Source organism: Corvus cornix, chromosome 8 (assembly GCF_000738735.6).
Source record: "Corvus cornix cornix isolate S_Up_H32 chromosome 8, ASM73873v5, whole genome shotgun sequence".
NCBI lineage: Eukaryota > Metazoa > Chordata > Aves > Passeriformes > Corvidae > Corvus > Corvus cornix.
In genome coordinates this window covers 19,858,327-19,876,950 of record NC_046338.1, presented here as the reverse complement: position 1 = coordinate 19,876,950, position 18,624 = coordinate 19,858,327, and the positions used below count along the sequence as shown (strand labels likewise).

General features: G+C 37.2%; 1 protein-coding gene across 4 annotated transcripts in view; it reads left to right on the top strand.

Moving 5' to 3' along the window:
* The window catches only part of COL11A1 (collagen type XI alpha 1 chain), a 133,070-nt gene that overhangs the window by 66,060 nt on the left and 48,386 nt on the right, over positions 1-18,624 (top strand). For all 4 annotated transcript variants that reach the window (XM_010409233.4, XM_039555961.1, XM_010409232.4 and 1 more), the window contains 15 exons: positions 238-291; positions 381-425; positions 856-909; positions 1,376-1,420; positions 2,572-2,625; positions 4,679-4,723; positions 6,259-6,312; positions 6,393-6,437; positions 8,309-8,362; positions 9,305-9,412; positions 12,040-12,093; positions 15,153-15,206; positions 17,315-17,359; positions 17,490-17,543; positions 17,633-17,677. In XM_010409233.4, coding sequence (XP_010407535.2) covers positions 238-291; positions 381-425; positions 856-909; positions 1,376-1,420; positions 2,572-2,625; positions 4,679-4,723; positions 6,259-6,312; positions 6,393-6,437; positions 8,309-8,362; positions 9,305-9,412; positions 12,040-12,093; positions 15,153-15,206; positions 17,315-17,359; positions 17,490-17,543; positions 17,633-17,677 — 810 coding nt within the window. The remainder of the gene's footprint in view (positions 1-237; positions 292-380; positions 426-855; positions 910-1,375; positions 1,421-2,571; positions 2,626-4,678; positions 4,724-6,258; positions 6,313-6,392; positions 6,438-8,308; positions 8,363-9,304; positions 9,413-12,039; positions 12,094-15,152; positions 15,207-17,314; positions 17,360-17,489; positions 17,544-17,632; positions 17,678-18,624) is intronic.

Here is an 18,624-nt window from a genome sequence, read left to right as displayed (position 1 = left end):
GAAGTGACCGTACAGAGGCTAAATCAAAGCTGCCCTTCCACTGACATCCTGTTCAGACATATAGTATCCTTGAGGAAAATCTGTTATCAGTGAATTTTTCTCTTTCTTCCTAAACACCCATGCTGCCTTCCCTTCATCCTTCCTACTCCTTATTCCATTCCTTGGCCAGTCCTGCTCCCAGGCATTTCTGTTCAGAAAAAATCATGCAGATGTCAATAAGGGTTTCTTCTCTTACAGGGTCCACGGGGATTACTGGGCCCCAGAGGAACACCTGGGCCCCCTGGACAACCTGTACGTATGAGCTGTCCTGTATTTGCAGTTTTCAAAAGAAAAAAATGGAAGTCCACTGAAAATTGCTCTTGTTATATTGTTTGTTGTAGGGCATTGCAGGTATTGATGGACCTTCAGGCCCAAAGGGAAACATGGTGAGTAAGTAAACTGGGAATTAGAAAGATTCTAAGAATGCTTTTCACATTCTCTCATCCCTGCCACTATGCCATCTCTCCTATTTATTTAAACTATTCTGTCAAACTATTCAGATTCATTATGATTTTATATGGAAAAGACAAGGCTTCTGTTACTTAGTTTTCAGCCAAAAGGCCTAACCATGCTTTCTCTCAGACTCCTTGAGCACCATGGACTCCAGTGCTTAGGTCCTAAGTGTGGGCTGTTATTCTCTATTAAAGAAAAGGTCATGATATTCATTAGCATGAAAAATTTCAAACTGGAGAGAAAGTTGCTGGTAGACTAAAGAGGGAGGAACAAAGATGAGTTTGTACTCCTTTCCGTCCTGACAATGAAGATCTGTAGTGCAGAAATGCAAACCTAATGCCCTGCTATTTTTTTGCATGGTAGGGTCCTCAAGGGGAACCAGGACCTCCTGGTCAGCAAGGAATTCCAGGCCCACAAGTAAGTGTAAAATAACTCTCAAGAAATACGATGTAATGTGCAGCAAATGTTTAATAAATGGAAATTACTAAAAGGTTAGCTTTTCATGTGCAGAACCGATAAAGCTTCAAGGATTTTATAAATAATGCTGCAAATGTGCCGAGGGCAGTGGGAGCAGAGTTTTCAAGTAAGTTTTAAGAGGGATTTTTCATTCAGGAGAAAAATGACTCATTCAGTGTTCCTGGAATGCAGCAGGAATGGCCACACCTGGAGGAGGGTTCTGAATAGGATCTTGTTACAGACCCACTGCCAGAATAGTGGCTTGTGCAAAAGGCTCACACAAAACTCCTGATCTAGCTTGTAAGGGGGGGAAAAAAAGCCACTTATATTTGCCAGTGTGTTTAAACAGATTAATGAGGGACCTGTAGTAGGGTGAATGTATGTATATTGTTCTCCCTGGTTTCTCACACTAGTTTCTTTCTAACAGGGGCTTCCTGGTCCTCAAGGTCCTATTGGGCCTCCTGGTGAAAAAGTAAGATACAGCATTATTTTGTTATTTCACAGTCAGTTCTGTGCAACAACCTTGTTTATGAGCTCGAGGGCTTTGCTATATTTTATGGAACGGTAACCTAAATTTAAATATTAGATCTTCCTGAAATCATCAAGTAAATGAATAACCAATGAATAACCAATGGCTTTCCTCTCATATACACTTTTTCACAAGCATAACTTCCTCCCTTTATTTCGCATTAATTTTCTGTTATTAGCTTCAGAATCCCATCTACAACATTAAACAATGTGTACTTGTATGTTAATTTCACAGCAAGCTGCAAAAATTATTTTTTATTAATCCATTTTTTGTAACAAAGTTTTACGTATTCAAGTCTGAGTCTATTCTTTTCTCAAGGATTATATGATGATGCAACTCTGCAGTGTAACTGGCATACTGTACTGTAGTGTCCTTTGGTGGCTTTTTCCTCATCTGTTTGCGTGTGTTCTTGTGGCTTGAAACACTTCTTCTATTCATTTAAAAAATGTCACTATTGAATTTTATTCTAGTTTTACTTTTCTCCTCTTTTTGCTGAATTCCTGCTCAATTCATTCTTTGATTTTTCTCCTCTTCACTGTTTACTATATTATTTTGGAGAAATTAATACCTTTTTACCTGACAGTGCTTAAGTATTTTTCTAGCAAAATGGGCAAGTTCCACAATATCTGCATTTCCTAGGCTTTCACAAAGGCATACCATGCCTTTCAGCTATGAGCACTAAAGTTCTGTACCCTGCACTCTTTGCCTCTTGAACTTGTTGATAACTTTCATTGGTAAATCCTTTTATTCCCGAAATTCTAAAAAATACTTAATTTTGTACACTGGAGAACTCTTTCCCACTTTGTGTTATGTGTGTGTGTGTTCATAGTGTAATTCCTGAAGCCTGTTCTCAGGCAAGCATCTCATTGAAAATTATGGGTCATTTTCGTAGGCTAAAAATTGTAAGAATTGACCTTGCACTTATATATGGTATGAAAGTGTCATTCTGGCTTTAGTTTTATTTTTGGTTTATCCCTGATATCCATATCAAGGGATTTAGGTATGAGTGCACCTTATAACCTTAGCTCTTAGGGTCACATGTGTTGGATATGTTTGCTATTGTTTTTAAGATGTGTGTCTGTTACTGCGTTTAGGGACCGCAAGGCAAGCCTGGCCTGCCTGGCCTTCCTGGTTCTGATGGGCCTCCTGTAAGTAAATAAATACTTAATCCTTTGAATGTTTAACTACTTTTACCAAGGGATAAATACTTCTGGATACCTGTGTTACAAAAACAAAATGGAGGGGAAAAGCAGTGGTAGTCCTAGTTGGCAACAGCATTATAAAATCCATCTAAAACCCCTATATCATTTGAGCTGTTAAAACTAGGAGAATTACATTTTTGAAGCAGCTGCTAAAAACATCTGTGGGCTTTTAAAATGTGGTCCCAGATGATGAAAGGCATCCGCATCATCTTCAGGGATACGTAAATAATCTACTAACACACAAAGGGCCAGATACTGTTCCACTGTATGCTGCCATGTCAGTCGGGCAGGGGAAATCACCTGTAAAAATGTTCACCACTTGTTCTCTGAGGAAACATGCAATAGACTACATCTTTCTCAGCTTCCTGGCCTAAGGTGCATATCATGTGTTTGGGATGCTTCTTGCATTGTCTAGACTGGGACACATCTAAGCCACACTTTGTGATTGCCAAGGAATTCAGCTTCACTCTGAGGATGCATTCACTCATGTGAACAAGAGTGTAACCACCTGAGCAGCATAGCTTAGGCATTCAGCTCAATGGAATCACTGGCCATCATGGCATGCTCATCCACTTGTTTTCTTGCAGCAAAAATATAATTTTTTATAGCACTAAGAGCCATTAGACAATGTTATTTCTGAGACCTTGGCAATCCTCCCCATGCAATTGCCCTTTACAATTTTTCTTTTAGGTGAAATCTGCATTTCTTAAACATGACTTTCAGCAAGGTTTAACAAGGCCACTGCAAATATATTGCAAATACAGAACTGCTCCCAGGGCTCTCAAAACCTACCCTTTTACCTGCCAAAATACCATTTTAATGGAGAATGTTAAGTGTGCAATGATACTCCAGCTGAGTGTCTGTATCTTGAATCATTGTCTAAACAATGTTTCCCCTTATCCTTTCCTGTATACTGCAAATAATGTTAATTTCCAAACACAAGCATTATTTATCATCTGCATCTTATTAAACCTTAAAAGGAGGGGGGAAATGCTGTAAGAGATAATAAGGTCTGTACCTGATACACACCCCTGCTGTGGTGGGTTGATCCCAGGAAGCAGCCAAGCATCCACCTACTCACTGGCTGACTCATCCCACAGTAGGGTAGGGGAGAGAATCACGAGGTCAAAAGCAAGAAAACTCCTGGGTTGGGGTAACAACAGCTTAATAAGTGGAACAAAACTATGCACACAAGCAAAGTAAAAAAAGGGATTCATTCACTACTTCCATCTGCAGGCAGATGGCCAGACACTTGCTGGGAAGTAGGTTATGAATGTCCTCCTTCCTCCTCCTTTCCCTGAGCTTTTATTACTGAGTATGACATCATATGGTATGGAATATTCTCCTGGTCAATTTGGAACAGTGTCCCAGCTCTGTCCTCTCACAGCTCCTTGTCCTCCCTCAGCCTAGTCACAATTATCTGTTAATCTTTAGTTTCATTAAATTGCCTTTAAATTTTGCAACATTTTAGGGTGAAACAATGGATTGGCTAATGTTTTGAGTGCTGTAGTATTAACGTCAGTGATACAGAGCAAATTTGTTTTGCTTAAAAAGCAAGTCACCGTTTAGAACAAAGACATAGAACGTTGAAACTAAATCAGCCTTCTATTGAATCTTTGGATAAATTCTGTAATTTTAAAAATATTTTTAGGAATGTCTTCATGCTAAAATATAAATCACCCTTGTTTCAAAATCAAAATTGAGAGTCTCTTGCATTAAAAGCCTCCTGCTGCTGAAACATTAACTAAACAGAAGGAGTGGTCAGCATATTCCTGAAAATATTAACATGAATGTAACTATTGTCCAGCTTTTCCTTTGTTATGTAAATTAAATTGGTATTGAAAGCAAAGCCTTTCTTCAAAATTGTGTCTGTTCTAATACAGAAGAAATGTGATTAATGACCTGAAATTCAAATGTTTAAATAATTGTGTTTTTATAATAAAATGTCACTCCTTAAAAATGATTGCTTTTCAAATCAGATACATTTCTCTTAAATCAGGGTCATCCTGGCAAAGAGGGTCAGTCTGGAGATAAAGGTGCATTGGTGAGTTTTCAAACTTTTCCATTTATTTACATAGATTACAAGAAAACTTTTGGTAGTTTTTCGTCTTTATGACATATTTGCTGCTACAGGAACTGTTTAAGAAGATAATAGAAAACCTGACTTCATCTTGAAGTTGGCAGAGTGGCAATGAAAAGTTGCATACATTTAATAATAATACAAATAACTTGCAGATATTTTGAGGTTTCAATTCTATTGTATGGAGTACCCACAAAAATTCTTTGGAACCTGCTTTTTTGAAGGTGCAAAAATACATGCAGAGACCGTGCATTTTTTGGGTCATCTTCAACTCAATGTCAGTGTAAAGTATTTTTTTTTTACCTCACAAAGCCCTGGAGGGCCTTGGGTCTCCTTAAAGTGTTCTGCTTACTCAGTATTGACCCTTATTTATCCAGACTAGCACTCTTTATAGCACACGAATTCAGTTTCAGTTTTCAGGGGCAATACTAAAAGGTATTCTGGATGGCAGGATGAGTGAGTTAATAGGACATTTCAGAAAGTACAGCACCACTGACATCAGCATACTATATTTGTCAAAAAGTGTTATTATCTGTAAAAACTTGTAAATTTTATCCTGATTTCTTAAGAAAATAAAGCTTACACACAGCATTTATGTTTTAAAAGTCCAGGCATGTGGCCATATATCAGTTTGTTCTTACGTCTTTGGAATTTACTGATCAATTTCAGCCAATTGATAGAAAGTTCAGTTTCTCAGAGATGTTAACATTCCAGAGGTTTTGTGAAAAGACACATTGGAGACAGGAAAAAGACCCTATCAATGTCCCCACTAGTAAAAGATTTTGTTATCTGTCCATCTCAGACATCGGAGAATCACCAGAGCAGCTCAGCCTCAGACAGAGGTATCATGTTTCCAGGCTTCCTTGCTTCCACCCTTCACAGAACTCAGTTTCTTTAGGCCCTAACATCAGATTCCATAGTATCCATGTTGAGCATCTTCAAAATACTCAGCAAAATGTAACCAAAAGAATCCAGGCACCAGTCAGTATTGGTAGCACCATGAGCCTTTTAGCCTCCAGGCTTGGGATGTCTTTTTTATTCTTTTTTTTAAAGACCAGGATGTCTTTTTTGTTCTTTTTTTTTAAGACCATGATTTTTATTATTTGCATTATTTTGGTCTCTATTTTTGACATGTGTCATCATCATAATCAGCATATAAATTTTCTCCAGTAGCGTACCACTGGTTTCTAATTGGCATATTTTTGTTTGTTTCTGATTGTTTGTTTCTTTTTACAATTACCATTGTTTCAGATAATTTATATTATGGATAGATGCTTCCCAAATATACAAGTTAGATCCAAGTTCAAAATTCTATTAATAGTTTATAGTGACATTGAATGGTGCTTTGTAATGCCTTAACTTTTCTTAGTGGCAGGCAGCCCAGTGTTATTTTGCTGCCTCATACATTATAGTGAAAGAATAAGGATTAGATTCTGAAGAGAACTGCTTGATAACCAAAAATTGTACAAACAAAGGTTCTTTGCTTCAATACATTTTAGGGGCCTCCAGGTCCTCAGGGTCCAATTGGATATCCAGGACCTCGTGGTGTAAAGGTAAGATTTAGTTATTGGATTCCTTCTCTCACCCCTTTTGAATGTATGCATGTGGGTAATTCTTTATATTCTTCCTTTAGGGTGCTGATGGTGTACGTGGACTCAAGGGATCCAAAGGTGAAAAGGTAAATATGACTGCAGTTAATTCTTTTCCCTTTTTACACTGCAACATCTTCTGTCTCCTTTGCTGCAGTGTGCTTTATCTCACAGCAGTGAGTTTATTTTTGCCTTTCCCTAAGGACATACCAAGTCCAGTTCCTAAATCAGTGACCTCTATTACTGAGTCCCTTTCGGCTCTGTGGCTCACACGCATGAACGCACAGACGCAGGGATGGCTTCAGTAACATTAAGCCGACGGCAAGGAGTTGAGAAGGGTCCTTGTGTAGAGTTCCACAGAAAGCTGTTTATTGCTACAACTTCTGAAGGGTTCTAGAGGCAAATGACAGCTCAGGCTTAAGTACAAGGGTGTGGCTAACACCAGGAGCCAACCGGGGAAGTAGAACCGGTTACCATTACCATAACCAAACACGGCATCCTGGGAGAGGCTCCTCTCCCTCACCATAACCACTTTGGCACCAGAGACTGTCTTACCAAGAGCTCTCTCTGTCCCTTGTACCACAGGGCAATCGGCCACCACAGACCTCCATGGTTACTTACACTGGTACAAAGTGAATATTAGAATGGTTTTCAATCTCTTTTGCACCAGTTTAAGTAACTTCTCTCTAAAGTGGCCTTAAGTAGAGAATTAGACATCCCCTCCCTTGTGAGAGGTTATTGAGAAGCTTGTGCATCAGAGAGATTTGTGGTGCCAATACTTTTTGGTTTTTATCTGTTTTGACAGAGCCGTAAGATAGATTTGTATTTTTTATATACATTGTACAATGGTTTTCTAGGCTCAAGCCCAGGTCTTTGGCTTTTCCGAAGTGATGGACAGCCCCAGTCAGATCCATATATATGAATGTGAAGAAAGCTCTTATTTCCCCTGATACTATTAATTCTGTGTGTAGAGCTCTTACTAGAGCAAACACCAACCACTGTGATCTGTGCTGACTCCTGATGGTCTGCGGTGGCTGAAACTGCAGCCAGGGCTGGTTTAAATTCACACTTCCTTCACACAAATACTCAAAAGAGACACACAGACACCATCAGTCAAACCTCCTGACCCCACAGGCAAATTCACCCTTGTGGCTCTGCTGGCTAAGATAGACATATATAGATATATAAATAGGTATATGGATATTTATAGATATTTCTAAAGCAGAAGACTCAGTCTTGCCAGAAAGCCTTGATTCAGAACTTGGCTCAGATGCCAAGAGCTGCTGTACATTTTCAAGCGTTCCCAAACCGCAGTTTGTCTAGTCTACATGCCCATTTTAAGCTGAAACTGGGTGTGTTTAACAGCCATGGAGACTGGACAGTTCAAAAACCCCGCTTTTTCTTGTGCCTTATTGGATGATAAATATCTTGCTTGGACAAAATACAGGACTTGTATAGAAATACATTTAATAAATGTGTGTATATACATCTGTGTATATCAATGAATACTGGTTAGCACAATGTCCACAACACTTCTGTGCTCCTAAAATGGATCTCAAAATTTCAGTAAGACAGTGAATTCTACTGAATACCTTCAAAGGTTACACAAAGATGTTTCATAGTTTGTTCTCTTAGTGCTTTAACGGAGTGTTCACAGGCCTTTTTTTACTGAAACTATTCAGCTGCCATTACGTGGGGGGAAGCACTGCAAGAGAACAAAATAAATAAACTTATCATTTAGGAAAGGCTCCATAGATCTGGAATGGTCCATTTGGTGTAGCACACTGGTATATTTTCTATAAAGCAGTAGTAGCCAGGTTAGATTTTCTGGTGTCTGAAGCTCCCACTTTATCTATGCAGGTTATTTTAATCTGTAGTGAATCTATTTTCTTATCCTTTTTGCAGGAAGAAAAAAGTTCCTCTATATTAATGTCTTTACATGCATTTCTGCCTTTTTTAGGGTGAAGATGGTTTTCCAGGATTTAAAGGTGACATGGGGCTTAAAGGTGACCGGGTAAGCATTTATTCATGGCCCATATGTTCTTAAAAGTTTGAATGTTATCATTTTGAAATGATCACTGAAGTGAACAAATATATTTAAGCCAAAAATAAAATAAAGGCTAGTATTTTAAATTATTTCTATTCCCAGTGCATACACAAATCTGAGCCAGAGATACGGTTCTTGTGAATCAACAATGGCACAGTTATAAAGAGGAAGAATATGTCAGTCTTGAATATCCTTTTCACTGAGCTTCTTCCTAGGGAATCTCCTTTTCCAGATTCCAAGATCTCCAGTATTTGCCTGAGGAAAAGTTATGTATCTAGAATAAAGATGTTTCCATACCAACCCCGCATCTTGCAAATCTCTGCCAAAACGTTGTTTATTTAGCCCAATGGGCAATTACTTCCTTTCATAAGGAAGTGTTGTGGAGGTTGTGAAAAAGTTTCTCACAGGAGGCTCCTGGCCTGTATCTGTTGTCTGTACACATAAATAACTGTGAAGATGGTATCCACATAAGTACTTAGATAAAGACAATTTTCTTTCTGTGGACTTCCAGGGTGCCTTCTCAAAAATTTAGGACAGGGAAAACAAGAATATGGTTTCCAAATGCAGCTGTCTTCAAGCAAGAAAACTAGCCTCTAACTCTCTGAAAGTAACATTCAGTGCCTAATTTAGATATATTTGCATTTATATAACGAACATTAGTAGTGATATTTTCTTACTAGGAAATTGGACAGGGCTTACTGGTCTATTTGGAGATGTCCCTGTGCACTGCAGGAAGCCTGGATGACCTTTAAATGTTCCTTCTAACCCAAACTATTCTATGATTCTGTTCTCTATTTAGATTTGCTGAAAACATATTTTCAAGTAATTGTAGTTAATCTTTCCAATTTCCAATATCTGCATGAAGGCAATTGTTCCATATTTATAAGGTGATGTATTTATGTATTTTAGGGAGAAATTGGTCAGCCAGGTCCACGAGGAGAAGATGGCCCAGAAGGTCCAAAAGGTCGAGCGGGTCCATCTGGGGACCCAGGTGCTGCTGGTCCAGCTGGGGAAAAGGTCAGTAGCCAGAAATCAATATAAACATGTCATTGCCTCACAGCATAGATGGAACCCATAATCTCCATCACTAAAAACATGTCTGCAAAATCTCTAGCTACTTAACAGTAGTTTTTGTGACACTACTACAGCAGACCACTGGAGTTCCCATTTGATCAAGGATTGGGAATCCTTATCTTGTAAGTATAAAAAGAGGCATTGTAGTACTTCACCAGTGCATAAGGTAACTGCATTCTTATCCCAAATTACATACAGTGCATGCCAGCTGTGGAAAACACAATGCAAAGAAAATAGTTGGGCACAAACGAGGGTAAAGGTGCTGCTGAAGAGTGAATTAATATTGAGTCATATTACAACAAATTGTGGCATGGAAATTGTTTTAAATGGAAAACATTTCCTGAATAAAAATCCACAAGAGGGTTGGCAAAAGGGAAAGGGGTTGTTAAAAGGGAGGACTGAAAAAAGGATGGTGAAAAAAGAGAGATCAAGCACAAAGTACAAAGCTCTGTAGAATCCTGGTTTCAACAAAAAAGTTTGGTATAAGGAATGGAAAGGAGGCTGAAAAATGTGTGTGTGGGTACTGTATTTCACTGTGTGGCATAATCAGAAAGGAAAGATGATTTCAGTAGTGGTAATTTCAGTAACTGGAGAAGTATGATAATACAAAATAAAATAAAAATGATGGTTTAAAAACATATATGCTATATATCACTAAAGTGAGAAGATGCTGATGAAAATATTTCCCTTTAATTTTTTTGGTGAACTATATCTTCAGTACTAGTTCTGTCTTGAAAAAAATAGGACAGAGGGTACATAAACCAAATCAAAACAAACCAAACATTTTTTTTTTATTGTTGGTATTTTTTAAATGCAAATCTGAGTTATTTTTAGTTCTTATTCAAATTACTCACTATGAATATAGGTTTTCAAGCATTTCTTCTTCACTGTGACATATTTGGAACTCTCACAGTATCTCAAGTCCAGAATCTGAAGCCTTAATTGTCAGAAGATATTTGAAAAAAATTGTTGGTGTTGATAACACTATTGGAATTTTTTGGCCTTGGAATTTTAGACCCTCAGTTTTCCCTTTTCTACAAATATTTACAGCAATTCTTGCCCAATGGAAGGGTCACACATCTTCTGTGGATATTCTATGGATACAGAATGGCATAGGTCACAGAGGAATTCTTTGGTGTTGGTCCTGTGATATTTATTTTAGTGTAAAAACTGGAATAGTCACTGTGAACTTTTAGATCTTCTCACAATATTTGGAAAGTCTGTAAGAGCAGATATAAATGTCTTGTTCCCTTGTCATTCCTATGTTGTATTTAATGCAAAGGTATTACTCTTGTAAAGAAAGTAATAAAATTACTGCAGTAGTCTCTTATTCTCTATGTTCATCTGATTCCATGATAAGAAAACTCTATTTCCCAAGTAGGTCTAAATGGATTTGCTTAATTAATGAAACCTCAAGTAGGGTGCCAAAAAAATGAGGAACATATCTGAAAAGAGCTTATAATAAAAAAAAAGTCTGTATTCACACACAACCCAGGCAACTGGGCTTGCTTAGTTGTAAAATCAGGGACAAAACTTTCACTGAATTTGGCAAGAGTTTGATGTGCTGTCATGCTGCAAAATATTTAAATCATTGCAATGCATGTAGCTTATTTCAGGGTGGCAAATAACAGGCAGCATTATACTTAGTTTCATAAATGTAAATGTACTGTTCTTCAGTAATGTCTCACCAGACACCTGCACTCACATGAACAGGAAAATACACAACATATTTGTTTATGTGCTGTATTTTTTACCAACAGACATTTTGGGGAAAATTTCCTTCCCCTCTCCTTCCTATTTTATGTTATCTATGGTTACTGCAGAGTATCATATGATACTTTATAGTCATCTTTTCCATTGAGATCTTCTCCAAAACTTGATATTCTAGAACATAGAGAAATTCTTCCCCAGACTTCTGATCTTTCAAAGTCTGAAACTGCTTTCCCTTGCCTTTGAAAGTGGCAAGCCATCACTCATCCTCTAGAGGTCTAAAGAGACCAACTCAATGGTGTAGGGTACTGTATTTCATTTCTGGGAATGGTTGATGTCAGTGCTGATCAGTCTTTTCTGAATACAGCAAGTTGTTAATTTTTGTTGACAAATCCATTGTCAGCAAGCAATCAGTGGGGTGTAATTTAACGTAGTCTCGGTTTAGAACTATGCAAGAAAAAAATTGATTCTTCAAATTCCTATTCATGAAAAGTCAGCCACAACACAGTATAAATTAAAAAATAATTTCTTCTCACTTAAACCTATTAACACCCTGATTTCTTAGAGAATATTAGTTGCTTAATGATCTCAACCACATAGCACTGCACAGCACATCATGGGAGAAAAAAACCTTTGAGGTATTGGTTTCTCTGGATTCATTCACTGGAGTGGGATTTTTATTTAAGTTTGGGGCACTAAGCCCACTGGTGATTAATTATAAAAATGAGAAATTGATTTAATTTAATATTATATTCCATGGAGTATCATCACTCTATGTTGTGGAAAAATTGTTTTGTATAGAAGCTTGCTGAACCACTAAGGAGGATACAGTAAAATTTACCACTGCCTTCTCATTGCAGGGAAAGCTTGGTGTACCTGGATTGCCAGGATATCCAGGAAGACAAGGTCCAAAGGTGAGCTGTAAATGAGCTGTATATTGAGTATTTTGATACTGGTCACAGTGGCAGTTATTTCATTTCTGTGTTTGGGGAAGTACGGTGTGAACATCAAAGAAAGGGCCATTTTTCTCCTTTTCTTTCTTGACAATCATATCCTGAAGTAAAACCCTTAATAATGTGGGATTCCCTATGTCAGGCTCTTTATGGAGCACTATCTTTCCTCTTAATATTCTACCCTTTAGCATGTTCTTGTGAGTTGTATTGTGCCAGCATCAGACTGGCATGCACTAAACAATCGGAAAAGAAAGGAATTGCTGATATGCTTGAAAGAGAATAGGCACCAAATTGGCCACTAAACTGGCCACTACATGGATGCTGATAGTGATGGGAATTTTCCGTGTGGTACAAGGCTTCTCTTTGTGTCATTACTGCTTCTTCCATGGAATAAACCATATTTCTTTAAAACATACTTTATCATTTTCCTCATGTTTTTCTTTAGTTTCTTTTAAGACAAACATGACAAAATACAATCCTTAGTTAATTTATGTGCCTATATCTATCCTTCAGCCATCTAATATATTTGGATTGCAATAGAAAACCACACAGGGGGCTTCTGATTTATAACATTTTTATGAAACATGCTTCTACTAAGTTCATCCTAACACATCTTTAGGAAATGGGCATGCTAAATTAATTGTAAGATCTCTTTTATGAGACTAGAAAGAAAAAAAATGGAATAAAAGCATAGTTCTACAGACATTTCACTGTGTAGAGGAGACCATTAGGGAGACATTGTAGCTCCAGACCCTCTCAAAGAAGACCCATCTAGGTAAATATCACAAGTAAAAAAATCCCTTACCCCTTCTACACATCTGAGCAATCAACCTGCAGTAAAACCCTCAATTCTGCTCTACTTTGGATCTATTTTTATTTCCAAATTTGAAATTATGGGGGGTTTTGGATGAAATAAAACTTCCTGACTGTCAAAGTGTTTTTCTGATTCTGCCCTATACTGTGACCCTTTTCTGTCAAGTGAATGGACTATCTGAAGAATGCTTGTTCACTGAACACTGCATTAGTGAAAAACACTGAAACAATCTATGGAAAGTATTCATGAAAACTATTCACCTTGAAAGACACAGGGGTTTTTGCTTCAGTTTCTTAACTCAAAATGTCTGAGATTTCAGTCTCTTTGTTCTGCTTTAGAATTGTCTTTTGAAAAATCTAGGGTAAAAGAGTTTTACATTATTCACTTCAAAGAACAAAAATGATGTAACATTCCAAATAAAAGTTGATTGATTCTTTTTTCAACAAAGACTTGATCAATAATTTCCTTGCACTACATTTTTATCACATTAAACTTGAAAACAGTTCTCAAGCTGCGTTCACCGTTTGCTCTTCTAATTTGTTGCTTAAAATTCCAGGAAAGACTAATGACAGCTATAATACATAACTCACTAGAGACTTCTTTGGAAACTGAGTCACAGACCAGCTCAAATTAACATAAGGGAGTGAGAAAAAAAAGCAGGAGAAAAATATATTAGCTATGGAAAGCAAAGGAAATCTTGTCCTAGTATAGTCAAGAAAGTTGATATCATTCTTTTTGTTGATACTTACTTGCTTTTCATTTTTTTTTCTATGAATTGGTCTTAGAGTAGTGCCATTAGCTGATAATTTTCATTATGGTTTTTTTTCTGCAATCAAGTCCCTCTTGATTAGCACAGTTGCAAAAACTACTGTAAATGTAAGATATTTACAACCAAGTCATGACTATTAGTGCCCCACCATTTGATCTGGGGTTTTTTCCAGCCTTTTAATTTTAAAGAACATGATTGAGCTTCACAGACTAGAAGTTTCAGTTTTATTATTATATAAAGTTATAACTAGTGAAGAATTAAGAAGTAAGAAAGAAACTGAAAGGAAAAGGAATATAAAAGGAAAGGGAAGGAAGAAAAATATTTCTTTTCTCCCACCAGTCAATATCAGTTAGGGTTTTATTAGAACTTGTGTTAGTGAAGTTGTACTGCCCCTAAGTCTTTTATGGATAATTGGAATGATTATGTAAAACAAGATTCATTAGAGGAAAAACAGGAGTAAGGACAGGAGAAAAAAAAAAAAAGAAAAAAATTTACTAACATTTCAAAGAGGAGCACCAAGAAATTATGTTTAAGGTTTTTGTTATATGCATTTTATTTGCCACTAAAATGCTAATAGCAAGCTGCACAGCCATAGGTGCATTATGACAGCAGGGAGTCTGGCTAGTAAATTTTAGTGGCTGACCAAACCAAACACTCTCTTCATTTTCATCCCCAGTCATTTAAAAGTATATTTTACCATGTCTATCACCTCTTTGATCCCAAGTTCCTTATGAAAAATTCACACCTCCTCGGCAGGTAAAAAGTCTGCTCTCCCACCAAACCTGTATGGCAGAAGCAAAGAAGAAAATAGTACTGCTTCCTTTAGACTGAGCAGTCAGCAGAAGGAAAGGGGAGGAAAAAAGGAGGAGGAGTAGAGCTGGGAGAAGTTTCAAGTCAGATAATCTCATACATTCTGCTTATGTATGAGTTGCATGGATCAGTTAAATGAAACTGTCCAGTGCTTGGTTTACAGTCAATAAAGAACTTGAAGTGATTAATTTACAGCTCAGTAAAGTGACTAGAGGATGTGGCAAAACCTTACCGCTTTTTGGAATTATTTTTTTAAATAATTATTTTACTGTGAGGCAACAAGGCCTTTTTTGTTTGACTTCATTATGATACAGTTATTTCTACTGGGCTGTTACTATTCCAACTTTCCTACTTTTAAAAAAGGTGCAGATTTAATGAATATTTTATTGTCCAATAAGATGACAAGTAATATCCATTCTATACATTGATTTTTTTTTAATGCTTTCTGGACTTGAAGCATTATGGTAAGTTTATTTACAGATTTCTTTTTATGTACAGCTGTCACACTTGCAAGTTTGATATGTACAATGTACATGGCTTTGGAGTTGTGCTTTATGTGTCAAATGTTGGCTCTACCATTGTTTTGCTATTGATACCCTCTGACATTTGCATTGATTTCTTACATAGGGCTCAACTGGTTTCCCAGGATTTCCAGGTGCCAATGGAGAGAAAGGTGCAAGGGTATGATAATTCATTCTTGCATAACACTTAATTAACTTTTAAAATTCAGCACTGGGGGAAGCCACTGAAACCTAAGGATCCAAGTTACTATCTAAAGAGCTATAAAAACAGGCTTTTCACATTCAAGATGGACCTCTATCTTTCTGTAAAACAGGAGATACTGCAGTGCTATTTACCATTCTTTAAGGTATTAGTCTAAATATACAAGAACTTGGACACTTTCTTGCTGCACATACTGCCATAATTATATAATTGGAAAAAGAGAAAAAAAATCACCTTTGCTGAAGGGTTTGGGGGGGGGTTTTTTTGGACAATATAGCTGAGTGAGTTGGCAAGAACTATTTTCCTGTATCCCATGAATTCTGCTACCATGCAATTTACCCTCAAGGAAATACAACTTGTATTTCATAAATATTCTGGCTTGACACAAGGGGTTTTTTTTTTAGGCTTAGCTTCAAAAAGGGAAAATATACCAGGCAAGATGAAGAACATGTACAGTTACATATATTACAAAAATTTAAAACTACATCTTTTGTGGCTTTGTTTGCTTGAACAAGGTGAGGGAAAATGTTTTATGCATGTTCTTCAAACTACAACAATTAAAAATAGATTAGAAAGAAGGTCACTGTGCTGTTGTCTCTAAAGCTCAATTGAACATAGCAGGATATGTTAGAAAAATGGTGAAATTAAGAGATTAGTCAGAATTCACAGCTGATAGCAACATAAAGTCAAGCAGGTAACATCTATTACTAAAAGCAGAAATTCATTATTTTAAGATGAAATACATGGAATCCAATAGCATTTGCATTATTTATGTATGGTTTAAATTGTTCTTGTATTATTTTAGCTAAGATAAAGATATGTTGTTATGTACAGGCACAAGCAAACAAAGAAAAGCTCAGTTCATCTGCATTGTGAAAAAATGAGACAATTGCTAATAAAGACAGCAGATTGGGGAAAAAAAGGCAAAATGATAGAATCAAACAGCAGGCTTAAAATTATGAAAATCTTACTATATTGATCTGTTTTCAGGCCTTCACAAAGCTTTAAGTTCAGCTAGGGTATTAACCACATAATTAATACCATCAAACTGCTGGTATACTGAAGTGTTATGCTGATCATCAATGAGCCCATAAGTGCAGGTTTTCCAATGGGAATCAGATATTATTGTTTATCTTGCCAAAAGGGTTATCATGGTGTTTTATGCTACCACACATACAGGTCCTAGGGAAAGTTGGTCCCTGTCCTTGAAAGTATCACAGGCTGAGTAGCATTTCAAAAACAACACATAATTTTTATTCTGATAAGTGAAATAAAACCAACAGTAAAAATAAAAAGGGGGAAAGGGGGGGAGGGGGAACCCTGTCAAGAAAACAGGTGTATGCATTTAATTGGTTTTCAATAAAAGGAAGCTTTGTGCTAAAACATCTCTGATGATTATTTTGTTGCTGGTTTGTTTACTTCAGAGATTAGAAAGTACCAGCCATCAGTTTCCTTTCTCTGGCTAAAAAATACTCTCTTGAATCTTAAGATTCATTACAATGCACAGCAATTCCAGTGCACAGCCTAAAGAAAAAATCCCTTTGAGCATGATTAGGAGATAATATTAAAGCAAAAAATCAAAGGCTGGTATTCTGTTCTGTATCTCTGTCAAATGTGTGTAATTTTGGTAGGTATTACAGTTCCCATTTCTGTTATAAATGAAGAGAGGCTTGCCCTTTCTTTTCTCTATTAACCTGTGGAGCTGTCCACGGGAACTTGGGAACTTTGTTTTTAAGGCTGTTCATGATGCCAAGTCCTTTAGACTACTGCAGAGGGACTCTGCTTGTTGTGTGCCACCTTCAATACTATTTTAATGTAGTTTAAAATATTCTAATGCCTCTGACAAGATCTGATTCTCAGGCAAATTTAGTGCATTTATCTACAAGTCCCAGTGAATTCAGAAAGATAACCAATTTTATCAAGGACCACGATTCTGTAAATTGAAATGCAAAGTAGATAGTTAAAGATAAAATAATATCTAAACTTAAGGGAGCTGCTCTCTGCCTCCACTTTATCTCACAAATAGAGTGCCTGCTAAGATGATTTCTGTGAACTTTTCTTTCCAGGGATTGCATGGCAAACCAGGCCCCAGAGGACAGCGAGGACCAACAGTAAGTCCTTTTGATTTGAAATTTAGAAGCTTTCCTGTCTAAATTGCCTCCACTATACTGTGAAGAATTATTTTTATTAGATTATAGTATCCAGTATTTATCATCAAGTGCATCTGTGTTAATTTGACAGGGTCCAAGAGGCTCAAGAGGTCCCAGAGGTCCCACTGGTAAACCAGGTCCAAAGGTAATTGTCAAGCACACTGTATAGATTGGCTGCAGGCTGTTTCTTTTAAATAAATGTAAATCCTTGAACATATTGTCTTTCCTTTCCAGGGCACTTCAGGCAATGATGGTCCTCCTGGCCCACCAGGCGAAAGGGTTTGTGAAAGCTATCTTTGTACATGTTGTTTTTCCCACTATATAGGAGTGTGATTGAGGGTGGGAGGGTTGTTTTATTTTAAGTTCTCCCTCTCATATCTCTGTGCTACTTTGACCAGAGTAACCAGAGGTAACAAAACCTCAGTTCCAATGAAGCTTTTCACAAAGTTATGCATGGGCTGGCTGAAGTTTGCTGAAAGCTTCTTCCCTCTGTAGCTCAGTTTTGTACATATAGGACAGAGAGTACATACACACTGTGTTACATCCATGCACTTTGTATATATCCATGTGAATTACAGGGGAGCTCACCAGCTTAGGCTCTTCAGAATTCCTCACCTACTGCAGTTTACTGCCTGTTTATTGGATTAGCAAACACTCCAGCCACCTCCAGAAGATTTTTTGTTGAAGCAACAGAGTTTTTTTGTTCTGATCACCTAAGAATTCCCTTCAACCTATTTTCTGCATGCTTCAGAAATCCTACTGTTCTCTCTAAAACAAAATTTTCAAAGTCAACTCATTGCACAGCAGTATATAGAAAAAGATATTAATAAATCATATTTGTAATGGCAGCACTTGAAAACCAAGTCGGTTTAAGTGGATGAGCTTTCTGCCAGAGTATTTTTGCAGAGCTTAAACTTTACTTTTGTAGTCATATTTCATTAAACTGCTAACCTTTTCCATATAGGGAGCCTAAAGATCTTCTCCCAGTATCCACCCCAAGGTCCCAGTGTTCTCTAGGAGTCTTACACTTCAGGAGGGCGTTCCTTGTACATTTTCCCCAGCTCTATAATGTCACTTTTTTTGACATTAGCTAGGATGTGGGATGGAGAGAACTCGGCATAGACCAAGAAGGAAATGTAGGTTGCTTTACACTGAGGAGAATCAGAGGCAGACTGCCAGAAGGGGAATAGCAGATCCTTGTGAAAGAGGAGTTTGCTGACAGCTCC